The sequence below is a fragment of the Coturnix japonica genome, chromosome 9 (genome assembly GCF_001577835.2).
Source record: "Coturnix japonica isolate 7356 chromosome 9, Coturnix japonica 2.1, whole genome shotgun sequence".
NCBI classification, from domain to species: domain Eukaryota; kingdom Metazoa; phylum Chordata; class Aves; order Galliformes; family Phasianidae; genus Coturnix; species Coturnix japonica.
Window position 1 is genome coordinate 6,878,372 of NC_029524.1, and position 27,504 is coordinate 6,905,875.

Sequence of the window (27,504 nt, forward strand, 5' to 3'; positions counted from 1 at the left end):
ATTGTTAAAGGACAGCGCAGCACTAAGATTGTTAGCTCACAATAGCATGGCTGCATCCACTCAATGGGCATGTAAAAAAAAGCATCATCGGTCAAGAGCCCACAAAAAAACCTGTTGTCTATTAAGCGACAGGTGCCCACCTGTGTCAAGCAGTAGGCCCAGCAGACAGCATGGAAATCCACATTCTGTCACATAATCACAGAATGACTCGGGTTGGAAGGGTCCTCAAGGATCATGTAGTTCCAACCCCCCTGCCTGGCAGGGCCACCAAACATACGCCTTTACTAGATCAGGTTGCCCAGGGCCCCGTCCAACCTGGTCTTGAACACCTCCAAGGACGGGGCATCCACAACCTCCCTGGGCAGCCTGTTCCAGGGCCTAACCACTCTCCTAGTAAAGAACTTCCCCCTAACATCCAACATAAATCTTCCCTCTTTCAACTTAAAACCATTTCCCCTAGAATTTCTGTTATCATCATCATCTTTAGTAGCAGCCTCCCAGAGATGTGGGAAGACAGAATCACCCTTACTGCTTTTAGTAGGGCTTGTCTCCTCCTGAGTGTCACATCCCATACCAGAGACTATCACCCAGCACCACTAAATTACCATTGCCAGACAGGTTTTAACTAGTATGGGTTGGACTTCTTGGTAGCATTATTAATAAATAATATAGTTTGGAGTGATGGAGCTCAAATCAAAGCCAAAGGGTTTCCTTTTCCTTGAAGCACAAGGGTGAGTATTTGGAACATCGCTTACAAAGAGGCATTTGAATTTCTTTTCTTTTTCATCTTTATTAACCTGCTGTGCTGCTGGGAGGCAAGGCAGCCGTGTCAGAAGAAGGCTTCCAGCAGGGTGTTCATTGTGATGCCAGAGGAGGAACAGCAGTAATCCTTTCATACTACCCCTTCTCCACTCTGTTCAGGACACAAAATGTAAATGAAAAGGGGAAGCTGCAAAAGAAAAGCAGCCTTTTTAGAGCTCTGTGAAGTAATGAACGCAAAACTGAAATGGTTTAGCAGATTCCTAGCCAACTATTTTTTTTTCCTTCCTAATTACTTTATAAATAACCACTTTCTTCATGACAGATCTGGCTTAGGAAACACATGTTGGGCTTTCTATCTCAGTGGAGTTTACAACAGATGAATTATCTCCACTTTTAATGGCAGTGAAGTGGAGGCATATCTAGGGAAGGTAGCCAGATACTGCAAGCCAGCAGCAGATTCAGAATGGGACTGTAAAGCTCTTTGCATGAAGTTATTCCTTTCATACTACATTTGTTCCTGAATTACCTGCACAGCGTTAAGTTACGAGCTTTATACATTCAGTCTCTCACCATTTCTGTTCCTCCTTGACTACTCTTCTTGCCTAAAGTCCAGCACGGAGTCAGAGTCAATGCTAAGAACATCCCTCTGCCTGTGCTTCGTGGATGGCTCCTGTTCTCAGGCAGCGTGCAGGGCCGCTGGGGCTCAGGGACGCACATGACCAGGCTTTCAGGAAGATAAAGTTCAGCTGTGAAGCAGTTGGGAATAACACAGGAAGAGACAGAAGTAGGCAGAAGCAGCACGAGCATTCATATTAGGTTCTACATTCCTGGAGGCATAGAAACAAAAATTAGATGCTAATGTCTGAAGGCAGATTCCCAAAAACCTTTCAGAAACAGATAACTGTTACAGCAAGAGTTAACAAAACTACATCCAGCACACATGCACAACACTAAAGTAGTTCCAGCAGGGCTGGAAATTTGATATGAAACAACTCAAGGAACTGGAAAGCTTGGATAGTGTTTTTGTAGCATTAAAAAGAAGTAAGCTTTTAGGGGCTAACCTAACACCTTCCTTCCCAGCCTTTTCTTCCAGTTCCCCTCAACCTGACCTCCTCCATCCAGACTGTAGGCAAAGATCAGAGCATTAGTTCACATTTGCTTGTTAAACTTTCCCAGCACTTAAAAAAATAATAATAATACTTGAGTGTCAGTAACAGCAGAGCTAAAAAGCCTTTTTCTGAGCTGTGAAACATTTCACCCACACATTGCAGAGCATTAAAGCTCCCAAGTAACTGGTGCATGGGACATTCCCCACCTGTTTGTTCAGGCAGTCCAGGCCCCATCAAGCTGAGTAAGCCCACTCACTCATAGATATGTCCTTCAGCAACCAGTTTTGGCCTGATTAGGAGAAAATCAAAAATACCCAGTTACTCTTTGTTCAGTGTTGTAAGCAATCATCTCATTTCACAAGCTATTTCTGGACTAACAGAAGGGGACCTGAAGTTCTTTACAGAGAACCTGTGTTGAGGCAGTTCATTGCATTTTTCTAGTCTATTTTCCAAGCCTGTTTGCTGCACAGAACACACATGGCCTCTGTGTGCAAGCACTGTGGGAGTTCAGTTTGAGTGCTAACCTCTTAATATTTGAATTCTTACCAGAAGTATCAAATAGAAGCAACTGGAAAATTAATTCTCTCAGTTTCCAAAACAACAGCGGTGCTATCCTGAAATACAATCCTACTCTGCTAGAAAAGTGATGCTTCTCACTCAGGGAAGACATACATCAAGCTTTGTGAACCTCAGTTCCTAGCAGTATAGTTTGAGACATCATCTGTCAATTTCTGCAAGAGAAATCACATCTTTGTCTAGCTCAAACCGGTGTGGAGTTACACTCCTTATGCAGCATACAAGTCTTTTGTTATTATTCTTGTTCATCAGCTCGATAGGACGTAAAGAATTGAAAGCAAGCACAGTTAAGCTGAGAGCTTTCCTAACTCAGCACTAGAATTTGCAATTAGATCAGTCACACGTCTAGAGCCTTCTCTTGCTGCCCACATTGCTTGCTTTCTCTTAAGACAGGAAGAGAACTAGATCCTGTAAGATTCTCCATTTGCCTTTTTTGAGGGGAATGCAGGAGACAGTTTTGTGCAGGCATTGCCATGCTAAAAGGGCATGGAAGCAGCATTTAACTCTTGGCTTATGGGAACTCGCTGAGTCAGCCAATACGTCCCATAAAACAAACAAACAAAAAAAAAAAACCAAAAAAAACCACAAAAAAACCACACAAGTCAGAACTATTTAGGTGATTATTGCAAACAGGAAAAAAAAAAAGAACAAAACCAAAGAAAATGCCAGCTGTTAGAGCCAGACATTCTCCTTCCAGAGCTTTTTCCTCTCTCCCTTGCTCTTAAGTTGGTACCTGTGTTCCACGTGCAGCAGTACATGATGAAATCTCATCCTGGTTTTCATGTTCGGTTATCACTGCTGACCCATAACACAGCTGAGTACGTTCTGGTAAAAATTTCTTCACCTGACCTTGTATTCTCACCCGTCAAGTAGGGATCAACTCTTTCATCCTCCAGTCTGTGCAGATGTACATCAACTTAAACCAGCACTGAGCTGGTGAAACACAATAGGAATTTCTCCCTCAAGAGCACTGTAAGACAGTTACCTCTTAATGGGAAAGTACCCTTTGGAGAAACAGCAACTATCAGAGATTAGCTTTTCCATCCAAAACCCCAAGTTGCCACAGCAGCAGTACAGCATGCTTTCCTACAAAGAACCATCTGTGACAAGCCAAAATCATTCACTGCTTCTTTTATGAGTTTTATACCCATGTGAGTACTGAAGACATGTGAGTGCACACATAACCTACATTGTAAGAAGTAAGAGAGAAGACTTGAAGGGAGCACTAAGGTGTCCTCATGTGACAGTTTCAGCACTAACCTGGGTGTGTTACATACAGGGAGTTTGCTCTTCAGGCACTGAACCTCTTTATAATCCATCCACAGCAGGATGACAGTGGTAGAAAGAATAAAGCATATGCCACAAAAAGAATAAAAGCCCACTACGACAACCTGACTTTCATTTAAGAAGGAAGTTTCAAACAACAGCTTCAGTGGGGTCTGGACCCAAATGCCTTTTCATCACATCCACAATTCACAGCATTGACTGTTCATAATGCAGTTTTATTTTTTTTTTTCCTTTGTACAAAAACAAATATAAAATTTAAATCCAATAGAAAGTGTATACTAGCAATCTAGCAATGACAAGTTTACATTACATTAAGACAGGACAGCGCGATGTGTATCTAACATCACATTAGTTTTAAAACTCTCAGTGATACATGCACTATATAAAATAAAAACTGCTAGAACTTTTAATCTATTTCTACCAAGAACACCCACGTATCAAGATACTCGAGAATCACAAGTAATCTTGATGGGGTTAGCTACAAATTAGACCTTTTCCACACACAAAAAGAAACCAACATTAATAGAAATGTTTAACATTCTTTGTTAAAGTCCTCTCACAAAAAGCCATACATAAAATTCTTAGTAGATACAGAAAAAGCTCAAAAAAGTTTGTTAGCACGGGTAACCATTCAGTAGTTCAGAGAATCTTTTAGACATTTCAAAGACATACTGCAGTTTTCAATCTGTATTTTTCCCCAGAAAGCCAGAACTACGTTGACTCCCATTTCAAAACCTAGTCAGTGGTTAACACTAGTTCTTGAGTGAAGTCAGAGTAGCGTACAAAATATTTAACAGGACAGGGGGGTGGCAAATGAGTCTGTTTACTTCTTGAAGAAAGTCTTCCACATTCAAGGTTTGTTTATTTGTCCCATAAACAAGATTGTACCTGAGGGAATGAAATGAAAACAAGAGTTACACAAATACAGTGAAATTTTTCCATGAAAGCATGCAATCCACAGAGCACAGTTGAGCCACCTCATCACCGTCTTCTCTAGCTTCCCCCAAGTCTGTTAGCTCTAAGTAGGCAGCAGAGAAGTGTATGTTTGGATGGGTATCTGGCTCACATTTCTGGAGAGACAGTTCTTCTGATGGTCTGTATTGCCTTGGGATGGGGCTGCTGCCAGGAGTTAAATTCTTCCCTGCATGATGGCAGCAGCATCTTGTTCCCCCATAACCAGCATACCTATCATCTGCATGTCTAACTCAGTCAGCTCTGCTTTAATATTCAACCCACGCTGTAGAAGTCTGTGACCACTGTGTTTGCACACTCAAATTAGCTCATGGTAGGCCAAGGCAACATTCCAGACTCCTGAAGTCCCTCTTGCTATACTTGGCCCTATCACTATTTTACAGTTTATCAGAAAGTTGAGCCCTATTCACTAAATTCATTATCAGTAAACAGTTATTTCCTTTCCCCATAGGGGAGCTATGACTATTACAAATTGTGTTCTTTCTTACCTATAAACTTGCAACGGCAGTTTACAGCCAATACTTATTCCCTGTACTGAGTTGTATTCCAAATAGGATAATCTAATATTAAAGGTATTAAAAAAAGAATACTGGGAGAACACTGTAAAATAATTCTCTCTCACCCTCCCCTGACACACACACATAACCTGGACTTCCCCTAGCCAGGAATTTTGTCTGCTGCAGCTATTAAGCAAAACGAAGTACATACAAACAACTGTTTACCTGTAGGATTATGCCGGATGAAGAATACAAATGGTCTGTCTACTATGAACCAAGGAGGGGATGATCTGGCTATTAAAATCGCAGCTTGCAAAAAAAGACAAGGTTTGAAGTTAAGCAAAGTACCACAACACAGCAGGTACTCTATTAAAGTGTATAGTAGAAGTTTGTACAGATAGACGAGTGGCTAAAATCCACTCAAACATTTAAAACAAGCACAAGACACATTTTATTCCCATAGGAACCATAAAAAAAAGCAAAAACACAACACAAGGCCCACAGGAAGCTGGAAGGATATCTCATGTCATCATACATAGAAGACAGCAGCTTACTCTTTTTGCCACCTGGATAGCAACACATTTTATACTGGTGGTCAAAGCATAAGCTATTAGAAAATACTTTTCCAGGCAAAAGTAAACCAGTTTATACTTCCTAGAACACACTGATGCTCTGATCAATATTAGCAAGTGATGTCCTGAAGAAGTTGCATAAAGCCATCAAGTAACTTAACCTGAAGTGATATTGAAATACGCTATCTTTGCTTAGTGATACAGTCTGCTGATCCAGTTTTCCTGACTCCATCACTTTATCAGCATAGTTACTTACTTGTTGCTGCAGAAGCTTTGGTTCCATCTTCACTAACCTCAATTTTTGTCTTCTGCAAAACATGAGATACATGTAGACCTTCTGTTCCTGGAAAAACAAAAACACAACAACAAACAACAAAGAAGAGTTAAAATAACTAAAAAGAGATCCTGTAGCTAGCATGGCAAATATCAGATGCTGCTATAATCCTGCTGTGAAGAATGCTGGATACAATCACTAAGCCTATAATCACAAGCAAAATAAAAGCTCCTTACTCTTCACTTTTCCCCATTTTCCAGGCTTTGTTTTTATTGTCTGTCAGAAGTACACATTTGCACATTTAGTTTTAAAAAGGATAAGAGTTTGGGGTTTTGTTCTGCTGATGGTGGGTATTTCCAGCCCCCCCCCCCCCCCCAGTCATTTCTTTATCTGAATTGAAGTCACCCTCCAATTTATCTCAATGTTGAGTGCTGGGGTGGGGGAAAGCACTTAACAAGCCACTTCACTTTCACTGAAACAGTAATTTGTTCTTCGAATCAGGTAAGCAAGCAATGTAAGCTTCTTGTAACATCCCTGGAGCTTATGAAAAATGATGAACAAGTTGATAGAAATGGAGAACAGAGGTAATACGGCTTTTTATTAAGCTCACAATTCTTACATCTACATCCTATTTTCAGATAGGATATATTTAGTTCTGGCTTGGCCCAGTCCCCTAAGCTAGATATTTAGTTTATTTGTTCCCTGCTGCTTGAGAAAATTCATATTATTAAATACATACTTTATGGAAAATTAAATATTGCCATTATATCTTCAGTAATGATCTAAAGCATTGGTTTAAGTTCTGCCGTGAATTTTAAATACTTAAGACCTTCAGACTGTAACAAAATCTTAACTTGTGAAGCTGACCAACAAGATTTATTGCTGTAATGCAAGGCAAGAGGAAAAAAAAAAAAGACACTACAGTATTCAATAGAAGCAAGAAGCCACGCTTGGCTGGGTGCAAGCCAGAGCTTTGCTCCAGTGTCATGGTAACATTTATCCAAGATGTAACAGACAACTACACTGGTAAAACAGCACTTCATTCAGTGCCAGAAACTACAAATAAAGACCACTGAAAGTTCAGTAAAACAACTTACTTGTTATTTTTGCAAAGTTTGATTTTGACTCATCAAACATATCTGTAATACCAAGTGCCTTCAGAGGGTCCTTTAAGTCTGTTTCTGCTACTGCTGTAAATCTAGTTAGAAGAAACAAAAAGAACGTATTAGTATTATGGGAGACAATTGCCTTAAGCACCATTTTCCTCTCGTGTCAGAGGATGTATATGCACACTGACTCCAAAATGCTCCCTTGAAGGAAAAACAGACAACACTAGTACTTACTTGGGCAAAATAACCTGCACTCTTTTGGCTACCATGGTTGTCATCCAGCTTCCTATTGTCTTTGTGCTGATGTGTGGAATGATAGCAGAGAGAGGTGTTGTGTTTTCCGTAGGCAAAGCAATCAACATGCTTATCATTTCTCCATGGTATGGCAATTCAATTATGTTATACCACAGCTCATTTGGAGTACTTGTAGTACCTAAAATGAACAGAGATAACGAGCCATCATTCCCATAGCCTTAAATCTGTTTTATTTTCAGATACCTGCTGCGATTGAAGTCCACCAGGAAACCCTTACCCACACCTCAAAAACTGAGCATTATGGACAGTAACTCAAACATTACAGACCGCCAGCCTTCCAGCTAAGCAGTCTATCAAGAAGTGGTACAGGTAGAGATGCTACCTTGACAGAAAGTATAACATGGATAATATGAAGCATATAATACTTGTATTTGATCTGCATATTGTTTCCCAGTCAAGTCCTATCATTCTCAGCTATGCAAAAAAATTACCAGGTTCGTAAATCAGCTGGGATCTAATTCAGATCTCAGTTGTAGCAGAGCTGATTGAGCACTGAGAAACAAAGAACAAGAAAAGGAGGTCATCTTTCCAAACTGAAGAGGTCTTGCAGACAAACCTTTTCCTTCAAGTGATTAAACCACCTCCTGTCTGAAGTAATCAGTCAAATTTACTTGCTTAATAAGAATCTCATTAGGAAGCAGTTTTAAGTTCTTCAAAGTAGTGGAGAGCAGCCACTATGATGTAATGGAGAAGGCCAACTGGATGAGTGAGAACACAACACCCCTAAGTTACAGCAAGTGTTGGGAAGACTGACTTTGAGCAGCCCTCTGCAAGTTCCCTTTGGTTACTGTGGGACTTTTGGTGTGTGGCTTCTTACTGGAGGCTGTAGGGAAAACTTGTCAGCCTAACCACAGACAGGGTTTCTGGGATAATTTTAGGATAGAAGAACTTATCCTTCCCTTTTCTTCATGCAAGTCTGCACTCATCAGACCAAACTGAAATTGAGATCTTCATCAGAAATTTTAATCTTTTTGCAAGAACCACGCTTTGGCAAAGTCTGTATTGCTAGAAAGCTAGTAGCATTACGTTTATTAGGCTGTAATTGTACTAAGCTTCATGGTTTATCTCCTTTTAGTCTGAGAACCACTGCTGTAGCATTACTTAAGGATCAAAATATTGTTGCAGAAGTCTCCACAAGAAAGTGACCAATGGTAACCTTTCCAGCCATCAAATACTACTTCCCTAGTCAGCTGTATACTACCATCATTGCCACTGAAACACATGAAACAGGAGATTTCATCTTCACAATGATGGAATTTAAAGATGCACAAGTTGCTTAAGAAGTTTGAGAAGTCTTAACCCAGATCTTCTCTTGCTCCTTTCTAGATTAACAGCATTTCTAACCTAAGTTTATACCTACATAATTAAGTCTTTCATTCATCTGTGGATGCTGGTTAAAGAGCCATTTCAGATAGCCTTGTTAAAATCTGTCTTTAGTTACGAACTCCATTCAAACCCCACAGATAAATAAGTGGTAAGCCTACGCTGGTATATACACACCTTCCCCAAATCACATTTAAGCAGCTACCTTAAAACATAGAATTACATGTACTCCAATGCGTAGGTGGTTTTCAAAGTTACAGCCTTTTACCTTAACACAAACCTGTCAGAATTGCCTGAACACTGTTAAGGATAAAATTAGACATTCCAAAGCTCATCAGTGGGTCTTTCCCATTCATTCTTTTGCATTTAATAGCCAGCTATATTCTCAAGCCTGTTCCTCAGAGTACACATGCACATTAAGTTCCAGACATCAAAAGCAACGGAAAAAATTCTTTCATCAGAGCCTTAATTTTTTTTACCAGTACCCATACACCTACATGCTGAGGTACACTGTTAGTCATATCAAGACTCATACATCAGCTCCAAGCTTCTCATACAGAACTCAGGCCAAACCTACTGAACTATTGTCCTGTGACTCAATTTGAATTTGAAGAACACGTGCTCCTCTGGCTCCCCCAGCACTGTTGATTGTGCACGTTCCATTTCTTTATTACACTGTGACACACACTAATTCTACTCCAATCTTTTATTTACAGCTCATTAGCAGATAAGCCTCAAGTCTCTGTTGGCAGCCCTCCTTCATTCTCATCTCTTAAAATTCTTCCTACTGCAAGGCTTAGGAAATATGCAAGGTTCTCAGTTTCAGTACTTCATGTTTTTCACTTCATTGAAAAGCAGGATAAGGGAAGTACTTTGTTAGAGTGCTTGACCTAGAGCAACCTTTCATAGCAACCTTACCCATACCTTACCAGTACAAAATGCTTTCATAACCACACAGTCTCCACTATCAGCTGCAATAAGTGTGTCAATGCACTCTTTCATTTGAAGGAAAAGAGCAAAATTTTTACCACTCCTTCTGAGGTATTCACTGAAAGTCACTGGGCTTACCGCAACGGAAGATTGATAACTGGGACAACATGGGAACTTGGTAGGTCTTCCCATCAGCTCCATAAAATGGCCGTTTCTTTGTGTTCTCAGGTCGAAATCGTGATTTCCATAAGCCCTTGAAATACACTGCATTCACTAGAACCAGCCTGGTTAGACTGTCAATATCATCTGGAGCTACAACTTGATCAATCATACCTAGAAAGCAAAAAAAGATAAGTATTTGTTTCCATAAAGACAGTGAAGCACGTTTTAGTTCAAATCATTTGAATGTCTGTGAACATGCCAGCTACTCATTGTATAAGATTTGAGACCCATGCAGTCAATAGTTTTTGCTTTGTTTTAAAAAGTAACCCTTTGGGATACCTAGAAAACAAGCAGCATATCTAGCTAACCTATGAACTGATGTTACAGCTTACTGGGCCTTACCTTTTTCAGCTTGTGATCAGATCTAAGATTCAATGTAAGGAGGTCACAGTGATAACAGTTTCAACTGAAGCACTCCCCCCTTTTCACACACAGCTTGTAACATAGCTATGCAAAGCTGGTGACATGGTAAAGAAAGAATTTGACATCCTTGTTTCACAAATGGCACATCCAACATCATTAGCAACATACTCCTCACATCTAGTTTTAACTCCATGAGATACTAAGCATGTAATCAATTAGACTATGGCCATGTTGCAAAGCACCATCTCTGTCTATGGTACATCTAAACTAGACAAATGGACGTCAGCACACTTGAACCATGAGGAGTTCTGTCAAGGCAGTGTGAATTAAAAATCTACTAAACATTACTCCTAATAACAGTGACGCATCACAAAAATTTAGGGTATTACAGCAAAAGCTGAACTGCCCTAGAGTTTTTGTTGACTACTTCCAAGTCTGATGTACTGAGCCACTTTCAAGCTTTTTTACTCCCTCTTCCCCTCATATCTGACAACACCCAGCTTCAAGAGAACGCTGCCTGGGTTTCCTGCAGATTAAATACAGATGATTAACAGTAGAAGCTTTTCAATCTCACAGAGGGACAGGCACACACGCAAATCACACAAGTACACCTGCTAAGGCACTGACAAACAGACTCTAAAACACATCGTACTTGCCAGCTTATTGATAGTTTCCAACTGCAAGGCAGTTTCCTCCCTCTCTATTTCACTCCAATATTCCCAGTCGGATCTGAGAGGTCTCAGATGCCACTCATGCACAGAAAATACTGGCTAATACTCACCCCTTGTTTCATTTTTCACCCACTGGTTGATGGAATCACAGGCTGTATTTGGGTCTTCAAAGTCCACACTCTTGACACTGCACTGAAACACCTCTTTGTTCCTTGTAACAAAAGGCACTTCCATTTTAAAGCCACTCTTTGCAAATACTGCATTAGCAATTGTAACAATGTCTTTATTCTTTTTTGAGACTATGAGCCTGTTTATCTTCTTTAACGCTTTACCAACTCCTAGTTGGAAAGAACAGCAAGTTTAATTTAGAACAAGATGACAAACAAACAATTACTTTATATGCAACTATTAATGACATGAAAGGTCAGACATTAAAGTGCTGAAGTAGGCAAAAAACCAAACCAATTCTGAGAGGGCTTCCAAAATAGACATTTCTGATCTCTTGCCTGAGAAGCGCTACTATTTCCCAGGAAATTTACTTTCATTGTGATGCCTATTCCCTGTCTAACAGTCCACAGAGGATGCTCCAGACAATGCTAAGCATAAATATTGGGGTTCAATTCTTAGTATAGAATTACATCTACAGAAGATGCTGCTTCAAAACATGCCACACTATGCAAAAACCACAACCTGTCAGCCATACAGCAAAGACAAAGTCCAGGGCTCATAGCTGACAATTGCAGGTGGTCTTGAATCTCAGAGCACAAAGCTTAAGCTGCTTCACCATCCATAGATAGGTAGAAACCATCAAGATTTCTATATCAGGTTCAAGTTCAGACTTCAGCTAGGACACAGTCCTTCAGAAAACTATATTTGCTACAAGCATAAGTCAGTATCTCAACATGAGCTGGTCTTTAAAGAAGAAAAAAAGAAAAGCAGTATAAGCTCCCAGAAATACAGTTGGGATCTTTAAGATATGAAAGCAGCTCATATTGAGTGCTTGATAGCTCCTTCACTGCATACAAGAGAATGTAAATGGCAGCACAGAAGAACTGCTATGTTCATCATACTCCATGTTATTATAGCTTACGAATAAGCATTTGTCTACACGGGGAAGATACTGCCAGACAAGAATCTTAATGTTCAACCATTACACTGGACAGGATACTTGAGTGGCTGTTTTCACTGCAGTTGTTAACGAGTTCCCTCTGTTTCCCAATACAATTTAGGCAGGAACAATTCCAGGCTATTTCCCTATGTAGACAAACTTAAGAGATGAGCTATGAAGGGAATAAATTAGTTGAGTTATTCTCTTAGCTATATATAAGAAAAAGCCTCAGATGGCTTTGCTGTTTATAACATCGTGAATGCTTTAGCATTACCATTTGTATGAAGTCCTACATGTTCACTCTCCAATATGATGAGCAAACCCTTTTGGAGAACATACCATAACAGAGGTTCTCAAACTGTATTCTGTGGACCACTGGTGGTCCACGGAGCACTTGCTGGTGGTCCGGGGAGAGCTGGCTGGTCTCATGACGCTGGCTCTCCTCCTTGCTTCCAGCTGCTAAATTGCATTAAAAGACAGCTAAAGATAGATTAAATACTTTCCAACTGTTACCCTTCCAAAGAAGTTGCTGTAGCTGCCAAAGAACTGTAAGGCAATCTTGAACAAAAGCAGAGGAAGCCTGTGCTAACAGACAGGTAGGTTGCTATACCAAGTCTCTATAGCAAGATACAGGCTACCTTCTGGGAAGTTTGAGAACCTCTGTGTCTCACAGAGAGTATTAGAAAGTATGTAAACCAAATTAAATCAGTTGATCTAGTGTATCAAAAAGTTTGAGTACTTATGATTTGAGCATTAAGATGCTTGAGTTGATTGTCTCATGAAGAGATTTCAAATCTACAACAGTAATAGCTTAAGCTGACAAACCATTTTGCTGCACTTTAAACCAAAACAGCAAAGCAAATGAAGACATGTTACACAATGATACTGCTTAAGATTTAAAAATGCACTTACCTCTTGGAGGGTTTTCTGCTCCTGGAAGGAAAACAGAATGCTGGCACTAAGATGTTAACTCATAAAAATACTCAGCATGCAAAGTAAAGCAGCAAGAACTTCAGCCTACACTCTTCTAGAGGGGCAGGCATTGGCAGAAGAATACAAACACAGGTGCATGCAGTGTCAGGAACAGACAAGCAGAAATGTCTGTTTCAAGAAGGTTTCAGACAGCTGTGGTTTCAAGGATCCCAATAGCAGAAACAAGTGAACAAATCTGAAGAGCATCAGAGTGAAAGTATCAATTGTACGATTAGACTTTGCACTATTTTTAATAGAAAAAGAAAATATCCCATTGCTGTTTCATCTGAAGATCCACACATTCAGGGCTGTTCAGTACAGCCTCTATGAGCAGTTTTTGGGGGAGCAGTTTACAAAGATGAGTAATTCTAGCCAGGGCCTTGAAATCATCAGAAAAGCTGCTTATAAGCCAGTTAAAAATATATGTAAATGTATACATTCAGACTGTCAACTAACTATAAACATGTCCATTTTCTCTGTAGTGAACAGAGTTATGGTTTATGATGCAGACTAGCAGATTTTGAAAACCATCTCAAAACAGCATAGTGATTCTGACCAAGCATCAGAAAACCCACAACCCTCAAAAAATCCACCCAACCCAAAGAACCTTAGGAATCACTTACCATTTACACTGTATCTCATCATAGTTGTCAGCTGCTTCTTTGTCTTACCATCAGCACCCAGCTGCAAAACCCCTAACACTGATGCAATCCCATGAGGAGAAACTACTACATTGTCCTGAGGCTTAGCTTTCACTATCTGATTGAAGACTTGGATTCCAACATCAGAGCTAAGCTCCTCCAGAGGATAAAAATTGAACTGGGAACACACAGATGTTAAAGTCCCAAGCAGAAAGAGAAGTGAGAAGTGACAGTTCATGATTTCTGGTTGGAAATAACCTGCAAGAAAACAAGACAAGAGAAATTAAAAGTCAGCCTTCAAAAATATGCTTCGGGGTTTTTTTCCAGCTTATTTATTTGGCAAGTTTTAACTGGCAAACTGTGCACATGCTTTCTGCACCCTTCACAAACCTAACAGCAGGACTCATGCCTGCAGTTTAGGTGTAGGGATCTTGAGAAGCAGAGACAAGCACAAAATAGCTAGATGTTATATAGTCGCTAACAGGACAAAAGCCACCAGGTTGGGAAACACCCACTACCTCTCCTTCAAATTCTATTAGCTTTCTGTTTCATACAAATGGAAGCTCAGTATCCTGCTCAAAGTGGCCTACAGGATGATTTATTGCTATGTGCATTGCTATGGTTCTCACCCAGTGCACTGGTACAGTCCACAGATGATTTTCTGCAGTGAACAGAAGCATATATACATATGCAAACAGACCTGCTGTGGGAATTTGCACCTGCCTAGAATAATAAAAGTTAGCTGCATAATCGGCATTTTTCATGATGGGTAACAGAGGATGAAGCATATTAGATCATAAAACACAGGGTTAAGTTGGGATTTTAGCTTGTATTTATTCATGTATGAATATTTAGCAGCTAATTAATGCAGAAGGAAGATCTATTCAAAGTGGGGCCCAATCTTCACCTGGGGACCTCAATACCTAACACAAAACAGCACTGTTACTCCCACAACGCCATAGAAACTGAGGCACAGGCAGCAGCAATTTGTTCAGGACCTCTCAGCATCTGATTAGAGGACCAAGCCCAAATCCTAAATACATTAGGTAATGTTTACCTACTAGGCTTGATTTCCTCTTCATGGATATGTATTCAATCCAATTGAGTTAGGGCAAAAATACTTAAAACAAGAGTCATGCTGTAATCTTTTCCACGAAATCAGGCTCTCGAGCTAATCTTTGAGGTACCCATTTTCAGGCCAGCAAGTGAGCCAGCAGTGGCTAAGCATTCTGAGATGCTAGTCTTCCAGATGCACTGATGAGCCAAGGGGCAACCTAGCTCACTGAGGGCTAAAAAAGCTGCAGAAAGTACATACAACTGATTCAAATGTTATTTGCAAACCACTTGCAAAAGCTAAAAATAAGCCTCTCCTCCCCTTGAGCCTTCTGATAATCACCACACACACACTTGCTCTTCTGGCTTAAGCCACCCTGGAGCAGCTCGTTACCCAGCTGAGAGCACTGCAGTTTCCACAGCGTGCCTCCCACTCTCGAGCAGGGAGCTCTGCCATGGCAGCCTACCTACGCTGCGAGCTCACGCCATGCCAGAGCGCCTGGTTACCAGAAAACCAGCTGGTGTTTCTATAGATTCACTTAATCATCTTTTAATAGCATGTACTTTCACTGCGCTAAAAGGGTTGAAAGCAGCAAATACAGCATTTCCACTTTCTTCTGCACCGCTTCAGGGGATGCAATGCATTTACTCAAGCTTGCTGTCACAGCACGGAATAACTCAAATGCTGACTGAACAGGAGCAGAGCTGGGCCATGTCTCTGCCACAGCCCAACAGCGATGCTATCACTGCCACCAGAGGAGCCAGTCTGACCGATTCAAGTCAATTAAGAAAAAGTAAGGAGGACAGGTTAACAGCCTGCCCTCTAATTACATCCTTCCCATCAACTTCTAATCCTCCTCTTATCCCCCAAGCGCTTTGGGAGTCACAGAGGAGCAGTTCCTTCCAAAGGAGCCTCATACCAGCTAATGACTGACCATACACAACTTACTCTGAAAACTAACCTGGACTTGAGCAGCTGCAGCAGATAAGATGCACAGGAAGAAAACCCATCTGCAGCCTGTCCCCAGAGCAGCCTGCCCAGTTGCTTCCTAAGACTGTTCTGGTCTCATTCCCAGCTGGAGCAGGAAGACACTACGGGCAGCACCAGCAGTGTGACATGGAAAAGGAATTTGTACTTTTCCCCTACATTAGGGAGTACTCTTCATAATTATTTAATACTAATACTTACAACCTACCTGACACCACTGTTTGGTTCTCTCTCTCCCTCCAGGCAACAGGTACACTAAGACAGCAGTGCTGCCTTGCATGAAACATTATCTCAGAGCAGGCAGGTTTGGGTTTTAAGGATTTCAATGCCATGCTGACCATCTTTCTCCTACCAGGAACCCAAATGATGATCAGATTTACCTCCATCCAGCATCTTGGGAAAAAAAGATAAACCTACTAGAGATTCTTAAAGTGTACCCCCCCTTGGCACCTTACATTGCAGAGTGTGCTACAGGGGCAAAGAACAATTATACAGCTCTGAAACTAAGCTATGTTTCATTGCCATTTATGTACTGCATCTGCATAAGCCCAGTTAAAGTCAGACATGTCTTCCTTCTGCCTTTAAACTAACACAATACATTGTGGGGTTTTTTTCTTTAATTTCACTGGTGAAAGCCCTGGCCAGATTCAGGAACAACCAACACCAGCAGCCATTATTCTTCCTTATTGTACATGCAAAGCCCTGTCAGAATAACACCACTTCTTCCAAGGCAAAAGTAAAATCCAGCAGCTGTGGCCAAGTGCAAAAGCCACGGCCTCCTGCACCTGGCTTCCCCAGCCACTACCAGGCTCACCCAATCTCTCCTTCCTGCTATGCTGTTAGGGAAGGTCGGTCTCTGAGAGCACAATCTCTAGCAGACACCTAATAAATAAGTGAAACCAAGTTCTGCAGTATTCCAAGCACAGGAAAAATGAAAAGCACTTCTCAGTATTACTTATAGAGCAGCTGATTCTTGGCTCCGTTATGCTCATTGCATGGTCTAACCAGCTCATGAAGGAGCTAATTTCATCTTAGAGCAGAAGCAGCATTCATACGTTATTAATGCTTCTCACAAGGATTTTAGTATATTCAACTTTTATGCAGTTCAGTAACAAGAAATACATTTATATATCCAGAAAGAAAGAACCAGCTAAACCATGGTGCAAGAAGAAAAAAAGCTAGAGAGGATGTGGGATGTGTAGGATGAAAACAGTTGACCTGCTGTACAGAATACCTACAAGCTTTCAACAAGCTTTCATCACCGAATCTATAAAAAACTCAGCAGTAGCTAAATCAGAATCTAAGTCTTGCCCATGACAAGATGGTTTCATTGTTCATTGTATGGGTTCTCTCAGTGGCATGGGATCTCTCCCTACAGTATTATGCTATTCAAAAAAAGCACAGCTAAATGTTTTTTGGGACTTTGGTTTTAGAAACCATTCTTAGTCCTATGAGACTGTGAGAAAGCTGTTTCAAGCACTAGTGAGATTGCATTGCAATCCATACAGGCAACACCAGAGTGCCAGACTTTCAGAGCCATAGGTCCATTGTGGCTTTTCTGCTATAGCAGAAGGCATGTGATGCTGGGAAGAGAGCACATGAAAGCTGGAGGTGTATTTCATCCTAGAGGTACTCTGTGGCACATGGCACAATACAAGGACTTGAGTTGGACTCAGTGATCCTTATGGGCCCCTTCCAACTTGAGATATGATTCTGGGAATGCCAACAATTCTGGTGCTTTGCCTCACCTCCCTTACAAAGGAGCACCACCCTGAGTCTTGCATGCCACACTAAATGCAGAGTTACTGCCCGTGTTGGATCACCAAGCCTATTTTAAGACACTGCATATTTTCAGACGAGCAGTTCAGTCAGGTAGACAGTTATCAGGAAGGAGGAAGAGGAACACCACTGTGTCTGTCATATCTGCACTGGTAGTTTTGCATTACTCTGTGACAGATGAGATGTCTTCAGGCTACCAGTCTCTGAATGAACACAACCTCTAGCCCGTAATGCACTCAGCTCTCACTAGGTTCAGCCATTTAGAACATCCACATAATGCACAGTTGAAGATTCTGGCTGAAGCATTTACGTCAGCGAAGAGGACATGACGCTTCCAGCCTGCGCTTACAGAATGTTCCATGCAGAAGTACATTAATAGACTGTTTCATGTGAGTACAGAAAAGCATTTGGTGGAGCTGAGAGAAGTTATGCAGTCAGCCCTGAGCACAGAGATCCTCCTAAAGGAATTAGGTAATGAAGGACTTCATCTTCAGAGAACCAGACTGGGCTGTTGTTGATGTGCACACAGATTGTACTAGGTACCTACAGCACTAAGTACAACAGTATGTTAGAATCCTACATGACATCTCAAAGCGTTTATTTTGAGCCATCACTTCAGAAGCAATAAGATAACCCATAAGGCTCCTTTTCTGAGTTGCAAGCTGGATTCTGCAGTTTCTTGAAGACTTACCAGGCATGGAGAAGTTCAGACACCAGACTTCATTTCTATGAACAGCTGAAATTAAAACAGCAAGTACAGCTCAAGATAAACTAGTGCCCCAAAAAAGCAGTCTTTCAACACTACAGATCTCACTGTATTGAGCCCCAAATATCTCAATCTCCACCTGGGCCAAACACCCGGGGGCTTCTCAGAATCTGGGGAGTTGGTGTCTCCTTGTCAGTGCCATCTGTGATACTAATTTAGAGAGTCTCATTCCAGCTGCCATGTGAGCAGAAAGTAGCTTCACTTGCTGCATTTAACTAACTTGCTCCAACAGAACTAAGTACTCAACCAAATTTATTAACAGTCTTTAAAGAGCTAGCTAAGCATACAGGAATTGTTTCTCTAAAGCAATAAGACCACTCTGATAGCAGTGGGAAGGTCACATGCTGGGTCTTGTTTTTCAGGAGATTCACACTTGGCAGCACATTAGGAAACTCAAGCTTTCCCTCTCCCCCTCACAGGTGTTTGCAACTCCTCTTCTGCCTAAGCCTTTTATCTCAAAGCCTTTAACGTTGTGAGTCCTCTCCTAATACACTGCTTGGCCACTCCTTCTAAATATGCTTTTGGATTCAGAGCAGCAGGACCTACATTCTGAATGCAGGCAGGTTCAGCAGTAGCATCATTCATAGCACACAACAGACAAGCCAAACCAGAAACATCAAGTCTTCCTGCAGGTTTTCTGATACCACCTGAGGGTGGGCTGTCTCCTGTTTAAACTCTTTGCAGTGCTACCTGCTTTAAGGGGGGGAATAAAAAAAAGAACAAAAAGCAGCACAGCCCCCACATATATGTAAAAATAGAACCCACAATGTATCAGTATGTTAAATCACAAAGAAATAGCACAAAACAGATATTTATTACTCAGCACTAAGAAGAATTAACACATGCAGAACTTTACAAAGGAAGGACGACTCCTAGTTTTTGTTAAACACTTTTAAACAGTTCAGTACTCACATTGCTCCAAAGAAGAGTAAGTTACTGTCAACACCGAAACAAACATGCCTTGTACACCGAGATAAGCTGGAAGGCTTTGTTGTTGTTTAAAAACACATTTTGCATATGAAGATATTGGTTTGACTTCAGGCACACTACAGTCCTCTTTGCATTTGCACTAAGTTGACAGTGCTGGTTCTGAGGCTTTCCTGAACTTAATCCTTTCTCTGCAGTTTCTCATTCTCCCAGTTCATTTGTCCATTTGTGTTTCAAAATGGATCGTCTCCATCTGGAAAGCCTCCCTCCTAGCTTCATCCAACCATCCTCCTCTGCCAAGGGGGAATTTCCCAGTGGAGCTCCAACTTGTAAAACTGGCTGGCCCCAGATATGAACCATCTCTTTGTCCAAGCAGAGTTCCCACATGAACAAAAAGATTTAATGACTCTTCATGAAAAGTCCTGACCAATGCTTCCTGGGAGTTTCGGTTTAGCAGGAAGGACAGACAGACAAGCTTTACTTCAACATTTCCAAAGCCTCCAGGAGTTCACAAGCTGCACAGATGCTTGCAAGAAAAAAGTCTTCTACAACTTTTACATCACAGTGCTTCACAAAGACCACATTTCACATGGTGCAGTAAGGTTCAATAGAGATGCTTTTGACCTCACCATTCAGCTGTAACCATACCACAGCCACACTGCTCAATCCCAAAAGCACAGGTAGGCATCTCTGTAGAATTTGCTTTTACTTCTATTTATGTACTGTTGGGAAAAACCTACTTGAGCCCAGCTTCATGAAGCAAACATCATTCCCTAATAGCACAGGGCAGGGGGGCTTAGTGAGATGATTCTGGAATTTGCAACACTAGCACAACTTTCAAAGTCTACCTGCATTCTCTCATTACAACACATTTCCAGCCTTAACTATGCTAAAAAGACAGCCAAGATCACCTAGTCCACCTACCACCAATACTACCTGCTAAAATGTGTCCCCCAGTGCCACATCTACACACATCTGAGCACCTTCCAGAATGCTGACACCACCACTTCCATGGGCAGCCAGTACTAGGAATCTACCTGCTACCTCCAGGTAGAAAGAACAAACTCCACAGCCTTCTCTAAGGTCCACGGTCAAGTCTTACAGTGTCAGGATTAAACAGAGTTGTTTCCAATTTACTGGTGTCATCCCTTTATTAAAGAAGTGGTTTTGTTGATCTCAAGTTCTCTACGCAACACTGCTATTTTACCATAATGAAGAAACAGCATGGGATAGGCAGCCCATCGTGACTAACGCTGCAGAACCAGTTCTCAAAAAACCACACAGCACAGTGCTGTTTCACAACATGGCAGCTAGGCTGCAACCCACCGCTTTGGATTTATCCCAGTAGAGAGATTGATCGTTCAGTGATTGAAGTATTTGCCTACAACTTAACAGCAGGTTCATAACCCAGGTTTTCCCTTGAGTTTTTGTAGAAGAAAGGCCCCATGGAACCACAGCTCCCACATTTACTGTACATTAATAACACTTGCTATGCAAGCACGGGCTCATAAAGAGCCCAAGGCAAACCTACAGGTCTGTAAGTTCCCATTAATAAAGTACAGCCTATTGACTCTTTGATAATGGACTACGCACATACAGATTTGTGGTGCAACTCCACAAGACTTAGGAATAACAATGGCTGGTTTCTTACCAAGTTGGTTTTCTCACCACCACCACCAAGTTAACCCTTACTGCTACTATAACATGAGACCTTTTCCTCCTTGAAGAGCACTGAAAAGAAACAAAGTACCCTTATTCATTTCCAGTTCCCACAGGGATTCCTCTGACATCAGGATTCACTCCCCTCTCTACAGAATACTCATTTTTTACCTACTGAAGAACATCTTAACAAGCCTAGTTCTTCTCATTTCACATTGTACAGTTAGGTCTCCGGTTTTACAGCACAACTGGAAATGGCATCTTCTGTGTAGCAATAATACCTCCAAACTCATGGGGAAATAAGATGGCACAACATGAGCCATGTGACATCTAGCTGAAGCACATGCACACAGGAGTAGATATGTCCAAATAGTGAAATGATAGGATTTCAGCCTTTCAAGGGGTCTTTAAAAGAGGAAAAAGCCCAGCAAGTACTTGAAATAATGCAGATAATGTTAAGTCTCTGCCTTTTTTTGTCCTCCTACAAGAGGTATAACCATGGTCATAATAGTGTTATAGTTGTACAAAATTACATGTTTTCATTTTATTTCACCATAAAAGTACACTGGAACAACTCCAGCATCCTCTGTTTTTCCTAAGAACTCCTGTAAGTTCATGTACAGCCATATATCCAAAACCCCAAACATGGAGGCCTTTGTATCAAGGGAATGCAACCATGATAATTCCAACAAAATACTTTGAGAGAAAACACTGTCCTATTTACTGTGCTTGCTGTAAAACTAAAGAGTGACAGCAGACAAGTCTTTTATTTACTAATCATCTTCTATGGTGTTTATGATGAAGAACTTGCAACAGCAGATGGATTTAGACACCTTATTTCTTACCTAGTACACCAGATTGGAAGATAATCCTTCAAAGGTAATTTAACCAGTGATGAAATTGCTTAAAACTAAAAAGCTGATTGATTACTTAAACCTAGGACAACTTCAGACTTGGATTGACAGAAATATCACATTAATAGCTTCCAGTGGCCAGTTCTCAGCTATTCCAGAACCAGCTTAAAGTTACCATAGCCTTAAGGCTGCACAAAAGTGACAGGAATACCCACATTTTTCTTTGCAGCACACAGATGTACTTACACTCATCTTTTCCCCCTCCCTAGCTTTAGGTGCAGCAGCAGCCAACTAGAAGGCATCAGAAGTCAGTGGTGCTGTAAGGCTGTATGAATTGCATCTTGTGAGGACACAGAGTGAGGCACCCAGCCCCAACCATGCTCCTCAGGCATCTGCAGGACGACTGACACTAAGCAGTTAATGAGAACCAAAAGCTATCCAGAAGAATATACTTGCAAATACATGTGTTTTTTTTCATTAATCTGACCTCACTTCTGATTAATCCCACTGGCTTCGCTACAGTTTCTGGAAAGGCAAGACCCAAACTTCCGTAGGAGAAAAAAAAAATAAAAAAAATCAGATATGAACTATGCACGAGAGCCCTGCCAGAACAGACCACGACCTGCTATGTTAAACGCCCCGATTCAGTTCAGATGAGCAGCTCGTGGGCTGTGAACTGCGCTCACAGAGAAGCCTCCACGCAGCCCATCGCTATTTCTGAAATGCAGATGACAAACCTCAGCAGAGGAAGTAGGCAATTAGCTGCGACAAGCAGCCTCTTAAACCGAGCTGCCTGAGCAGCTGGAGGCCTCAGGCTTGCTTCCTTGCTGAGAAAGCTACATAAGATACACAAGCTGCTCCTCCAATATGAAGGTATACAGCAAAACCGAGGCATATGACTAAAGATAAAGAAACTGCTACATATATTTACACATGTTAACAAACAACAGAAGAAAAATGACTCTGTTCTCCTCTTAGTTTTATGCCTTTAACATGCTGGAGCCAAGGAAAAGGCTCCCTGGTGATCCAAGATGAGGAAAAACCTCCAAACTTAGGCTGCAGTTTCTAAAGCCAAGGAAGTGAGAGCAGGGGGCTGCCTGGAGCTCATGGTTTATATCAATTGCTCACTATGGTCAGCAAGACAGACTTTCACCTTCAGGATATCAATTCAAATGAGGAATATCCTTTCATACTTGAACCAAGCTGAGACATATTTATGAGATACCAGCATAAGCTACCTTCCATTTCCACTCTGGAAATATAAACCCAAGCATCTCTCTGGCTATACAAGGTGAACAGCAGAATACTGCTGCCAAATATTTCCAAGACTGGTGTGCTTTTACAGATACTGCTCAGGAAGAGGTGCTAAAGGATCATGCATTTCAATTGGCATTGAAGTGCCTTAAGGCTAAAACAAACAACTCCAGAAACTGTCTCAGATCAGCATTTTCACATCCTCTTCCAGCGGGGGCTCCTACTTCAGCAGTGACCCCAGGAGCTGGAACAAGCATTCAGATAGTTGAGCTTTTAGTACCAACATGGTTCACAGAAGAGACAGGAAGAAGCAGAGCACAGGACAGCTTCTTTCCAGAGCACATCAGCCTGAACAGTTGTACAGCTACAGCCATGAGATGGAATCACCTGTATTTTTAATCTTTGTTTCCTTCCACCTCATCATTTTAACCATCACAGAGTGCACCCACCTGAATACACATCTGATTACAGCTTGGCCTCAATTCTATATCTACAAACTCTTCGCTTTAAGGTAACTTCCTATATTTTCAAGACTCTCTAACTTACAGTGTTAACCTTTAAACTCTTTGGTATAAGAGAGACTACTCCATGCTGCCTGCCTTCCAAAGCAGGAAAGGAGGAGGCAATTCTTAATATCACCCTGCCTATTCACAAGTTGTTTATGGATAATACAGGTACACTGATTTACACTGTACTTAAAACATTAGTCCTTTGCTATAAAATATGACTTTAAGTACGCTACAGGTGATTAGAAGGATGCCCAGAGGCATGCAAAGATGATTGTATTCAGCAGCACTTTACAGATTAGCAATGATTCATCTATCTTTTCCCTGCCTTCTCATGTATAAAGCTCCTTGGCTCTGAAGAGTGGCAGAAAGCAGCTAACAGACCAACTAACTGTAAATGTCTGGTTCATTAGAGCAATTTCCCCGATTAATATTATGAAAAACATCCTTCTCACGCACACTCATGATTAAGCAATTCAAGCTGCTCAGACAACCCTATTTGTGTTTATTTATTTTGGAAACTAAAAAACAACCCACCAAAAAAAGCTCCCACAGAGCCTCACCTTCAACCACAAACACTGCAGTTGCCTGGCAAGGATCAGAAGCTGTGCCCAGCAGACAGAGCACACCTCCCCCCCTCCCTCCAACAGAAACTAAGCTCAAGCTCCCCCCGAACTGCTCCCTTACTGTACAAGTATGCAATTTACATACATCTCCATTTTGAATCCTAGCAGTGAGGTGAGGGAGGTTTTTTGATCCATCTATATTATCATGCACACACTAATCTAGTTGGGAAAAATTTAACGCCCTGGCTTTGCTCTTGGCCATCTCCATGGCTGGCAGTATGCTTGTTAAGGAGCTTTAGGACTAGAACCCACTTCTGGTGGCACAGCACAGAGACCTGTGCTGAAGGTCTGTATGCCTCCAAGATGTGCTTGTTTCCCTGTTGTCAATGACAACACCAAACAGGAGCTTCAGTGCTTCTGTGTGCACCTTTAGACAAAACCCACTGCAGATTCCTGCTTATTTTGGGACTGACATGAGTTACATTCTCTCTCGTACAAGAGATACACAGAGCTATTATGGGCAGCTCTCTGCAGCAATGCGCCCATCACCACCTCCTGCAGCAGTTTGTGTAACACCCAGACACAGGTAGCAGCAGAAAGAGTAACTTCCAGACACAGCTCCTCAGCATCTTACGAGCACAGGCAAAACTTGCTGACAGCTCATCCAGCACACAACGTGCCCGCAATCCTAAAGGCGCCACAGACTGGCAGTCATTGCACAAAGTTCACATCTGTGCCAAACAGCTGCTGCTCTCACAGGTTTAGTCACACACCACAAAGCAACCAAACCCCACACCAGCACATCTTACACCTATTTGAACTCATCTGCCTCCCCTCACCCTGCCCTCCTATTGCACCAGCTGTCACCTCACACACTTTCAGGACTCAAAATATCACTTTGGGGTGCACAGCTGCTTCTCTCACCGTGGCTTCTCCCATTCCCAAGGTGCGCAGCAGCGCTGCTGCCCACACCTACGTGTGCTTTACCAACAGGCACGGCGAGGGCTGGTTCCTACTGAATTCCTGAGAGGAGCAGGGAGTAAGACGTCAGTAAGCACTCGCACATGAGAAAGGCAGGGGAGAGGAGGAAGTCATTTTTCAGCGCAGTTTAAGAGTCAGCCTCCCAGGTTTCTCTTTCAGGAAGTTGCTCAAGAATGCAATTAAAACCACAAGAACTAAACCATGTTTCAGAACGATATGCAGGCATGGGAAAAGAAGGGAGGGGGGGAGGGCTGGGAGTGATTGAAGCATCTAATCCACAGGCAGGTATTCGCGGGTTTTAAAAGAAAAATCCAGCATTTGGGTTTAACCTGTTAGCACACCAGCGCTCTCTCCAAAGGTTCTGCTTCTACGTGAAGATCCTACCGCATCTCACAGCACGGAGACAAGACACTAAGCACCATTTTAAACGGAGAGAAAGGTTTCCCGAGCCGTGCTTTCTGCCCCGAGACCACCCAGCACATCCCCTCCAAGCGCAGGGCAGGGCGAGGAGCTCCAGCCCAGCACACAGCCGGTACCACCGGCATCACCTCAACCCCGTGCCACTAACAGGGCTTTGCCCACCCTTTCGCCCCCCAAACCGCAGCGGCTACGCATCCTTCTCCCACGCTTCTCTGTGTATCAGGAAACCTTCAGCTGGCAGCACAGCTCCGAGCCGCTTTCCCAGCAGCAGGACGGCAGCTCCGGGAGGGCAGAGCCCCGTTCTGCTCCGCGAGGAACCGGAGCGGCACCGCGCAGCCCGAGCTCGGCTCAACGGCGCTGCTGAGCGCGGAGCTCAGCCGGACTCCGCTCCCTGCCCGCACGAGCAGCGGGACAGGCGAGGAAACTCCTCGCTCGCACCGAACGAACGGCCCCGGATGGCGCCCACGGCAGAGCGGCATCCACGCAGCTGCAGCGGAAAACTTATGCACTCCGGTCCCGGAGAAGCGGCTCCGAGCCCCGGCTGTCAGCAGCGCGTGGAGAAACTCCTCTCCCCCCCACCCAACCCCGCACAGCCGCCCCCTCCCCACGCCGCCCCTCCTTCCGCCGGGGCAGCGCTAACGGCCCCGCAGCTCTCAGCTCCGCTCCGGCCTCGCCCCCGCACTCACCTCCCTCGGAGCTCTCAGCCCGCTCCGCTCGCGGCCGCCCGTACACAGCGCCGCTCAGTCGGATCGCGGCGGCGCCCGATGTTTATAGGGCCCGCGGGCCGCCCCGCCCCGCCCGCCCCTCCGCCTCGGGGCGCGTGGGGAAGTGCCGTCCGGCCCTGCGACGGGATGCGAGGGGAGCGCCGTGGACTCCAACGGCCGTGGATGTGGGGCAGTGTAGGGCTCCCGTGGCTCCATATCCCTATGCCCCGCTGCATAGGGATAGCAGGGGATGGGAGGCTCCCAAAGCCAAGGGCCCCGTAGTGGTACCCATCGTCTCGCAGTGCCCCTGCTTGGCATTTCAGCCAACGTGATGAGACAGAAGTCTTGTCTTGAGAAAGCACGTGTGAATCTTAACGCTGCCCGATAGCCCCAGGCACCTCAGCTGACAGCGTAAGCTGGAATTTCTACTGTTAATACCCAAACTGTGCTGCCGTCAATCCCAAAGAAACAGGAGCCCCATTGGTCTGATGGAGTACAACGCTTTCTTGTTAAGTCATCCTTTCTGAGCTCATTCTCCAAGAAAATTTCTCATGCACAGCACAGTCCAGCTTGGAAGAAACAGGACAAGTATGTCATAAACCACATTTTTTCCCTCAGGATTTTGGACTCTGCAGTGCAAAGGGATAAAAAACAAACATCTCCTGGCATGAGCTGCAGCAGCAGCAGTTGGTGGTGTTTGAGTTTCCCAGCACCTGGTGTCCACCGAGATGGCTGCAGAGAGCCCCCGCACAGTGCAGAATGCTGGCAGGCAGGACAGGGAAGGTGGGCAGGATGGAGAGGTGGCCAGGAGCTTGGCTGCAGGGAGGGGAACTTGGGACAAGGCCCTGGCAATAGCAGGCAGGCTGTCCAGGAATGCTTTCTTCACAGGCAGTGCCATCAGAGATGGATGTTTCTTAGGCTTTTAACACAGCAGTCAGTTGCCATTTACTAATTAGTTCCTTTTTGCTACTTTTGGTTTAGAATGTCCTCTTTTTCTTTTTCAAAAATGCTTAATTTCTGCAGGACGTTCCCTCCTGAGCTAAGCAGAGCTGAATTTTGAGAAGAAAACAGACAACAGAAAAGCCCACGTGCATTACGATTATACTTTTAGCAGGACTGACCTCTGAGTACCTGTTTTCTCTCATGGACGAACAGAGAAAGCTGTGTATTCTGTCAGATCTCTTGCTCGACTGCTTGACATCATGATGACCGTATGGGGAAATGCTACTGAGTGGTTTGAGGACCCATTTGGTACAATGTGGCTTATAGAATGGAGGGAGAAGAGCCAACCCATGACTAGCCAGCTGCTCCATCCTGGCTCCAATAGGTAAGACCGAAGACCTA

General features: G+C 43.0%; 1 protein-coding gene and 1 long non-coding RNA gene across 4 annotated transcripts; both read right to left on the reverse strand.

Annotated features, from left to right (window-relative positions):
- Positions 1 to 770: 770 nt before the first annotated feature.
- On the reverse strand, positions 771 to 2,975 carry LOC107318011. Its single transcript, XR_001557106.2, has 2 exons — positions 2,078 to 2,975; positions 771 to 1,589 (listed from the first exon to the last, which is right to left on the reverse strand). It is a non-coding gene; the product is annotated as an uncharacterized LOC107318011 (long non-coding RNA).
- Positions 2,976 to 3,928: 953 nt separating this feature from the next.
- On the reverse strand, positions 3,929 to 26,270 carry SERPINE2 (serpin family E member 2). 3 transcript variants are annotated; one of them, XM_015871343.2, is made up of 11 exons: positions 26,143 to 26,270; positions 13,686 to 13,961; positions 13,003 to 13,023; positions 12,430 to 12,549; positions 11,093 to 11,320; positions 9,865 to 10,059; positions 7,393 to 7,591; positions 7,147 to 7,247; positions 6,032 to 6,118; positions 5,429 to 5,512; positions 3,953 to 4,622 (listed from the first exon to the last, which is right to left on the reverse strand). In XM_015871343.2, exons 2-11 carry the CDS (start codon positions 13,939 to 13,941, stop codon positions 4,585 to 4,587), a joined length of 1,329 nt encoding a protein of 442 aa, XP_015726829.1. In that variant the 5' UTR covers positions 13,942 to 13,961; positions 26,143 to 26,270; the 3' UTR covers positions 3,953 to 4,584. The 3 variants fall into 3 exon arrangements, with proteins under 3 accessions (XP_015726830.1, XP_015726831.1, XP_015726829.1); XM_015871344.1 differs by lacking the exon at positions 12,430 to 12,549 and having other exon boundaries at positions 3,929 to 4,622; XM_015871345.1 differs by lacking the exons at positions 12,430 to 12,549; positions 13,003 to 13,023 and having other exon boundaries at positions 3,929 to 4,622.
- Between the last annotated feature and the right edge of the window lie 1,234 nt (positions 26,271 to 27,504).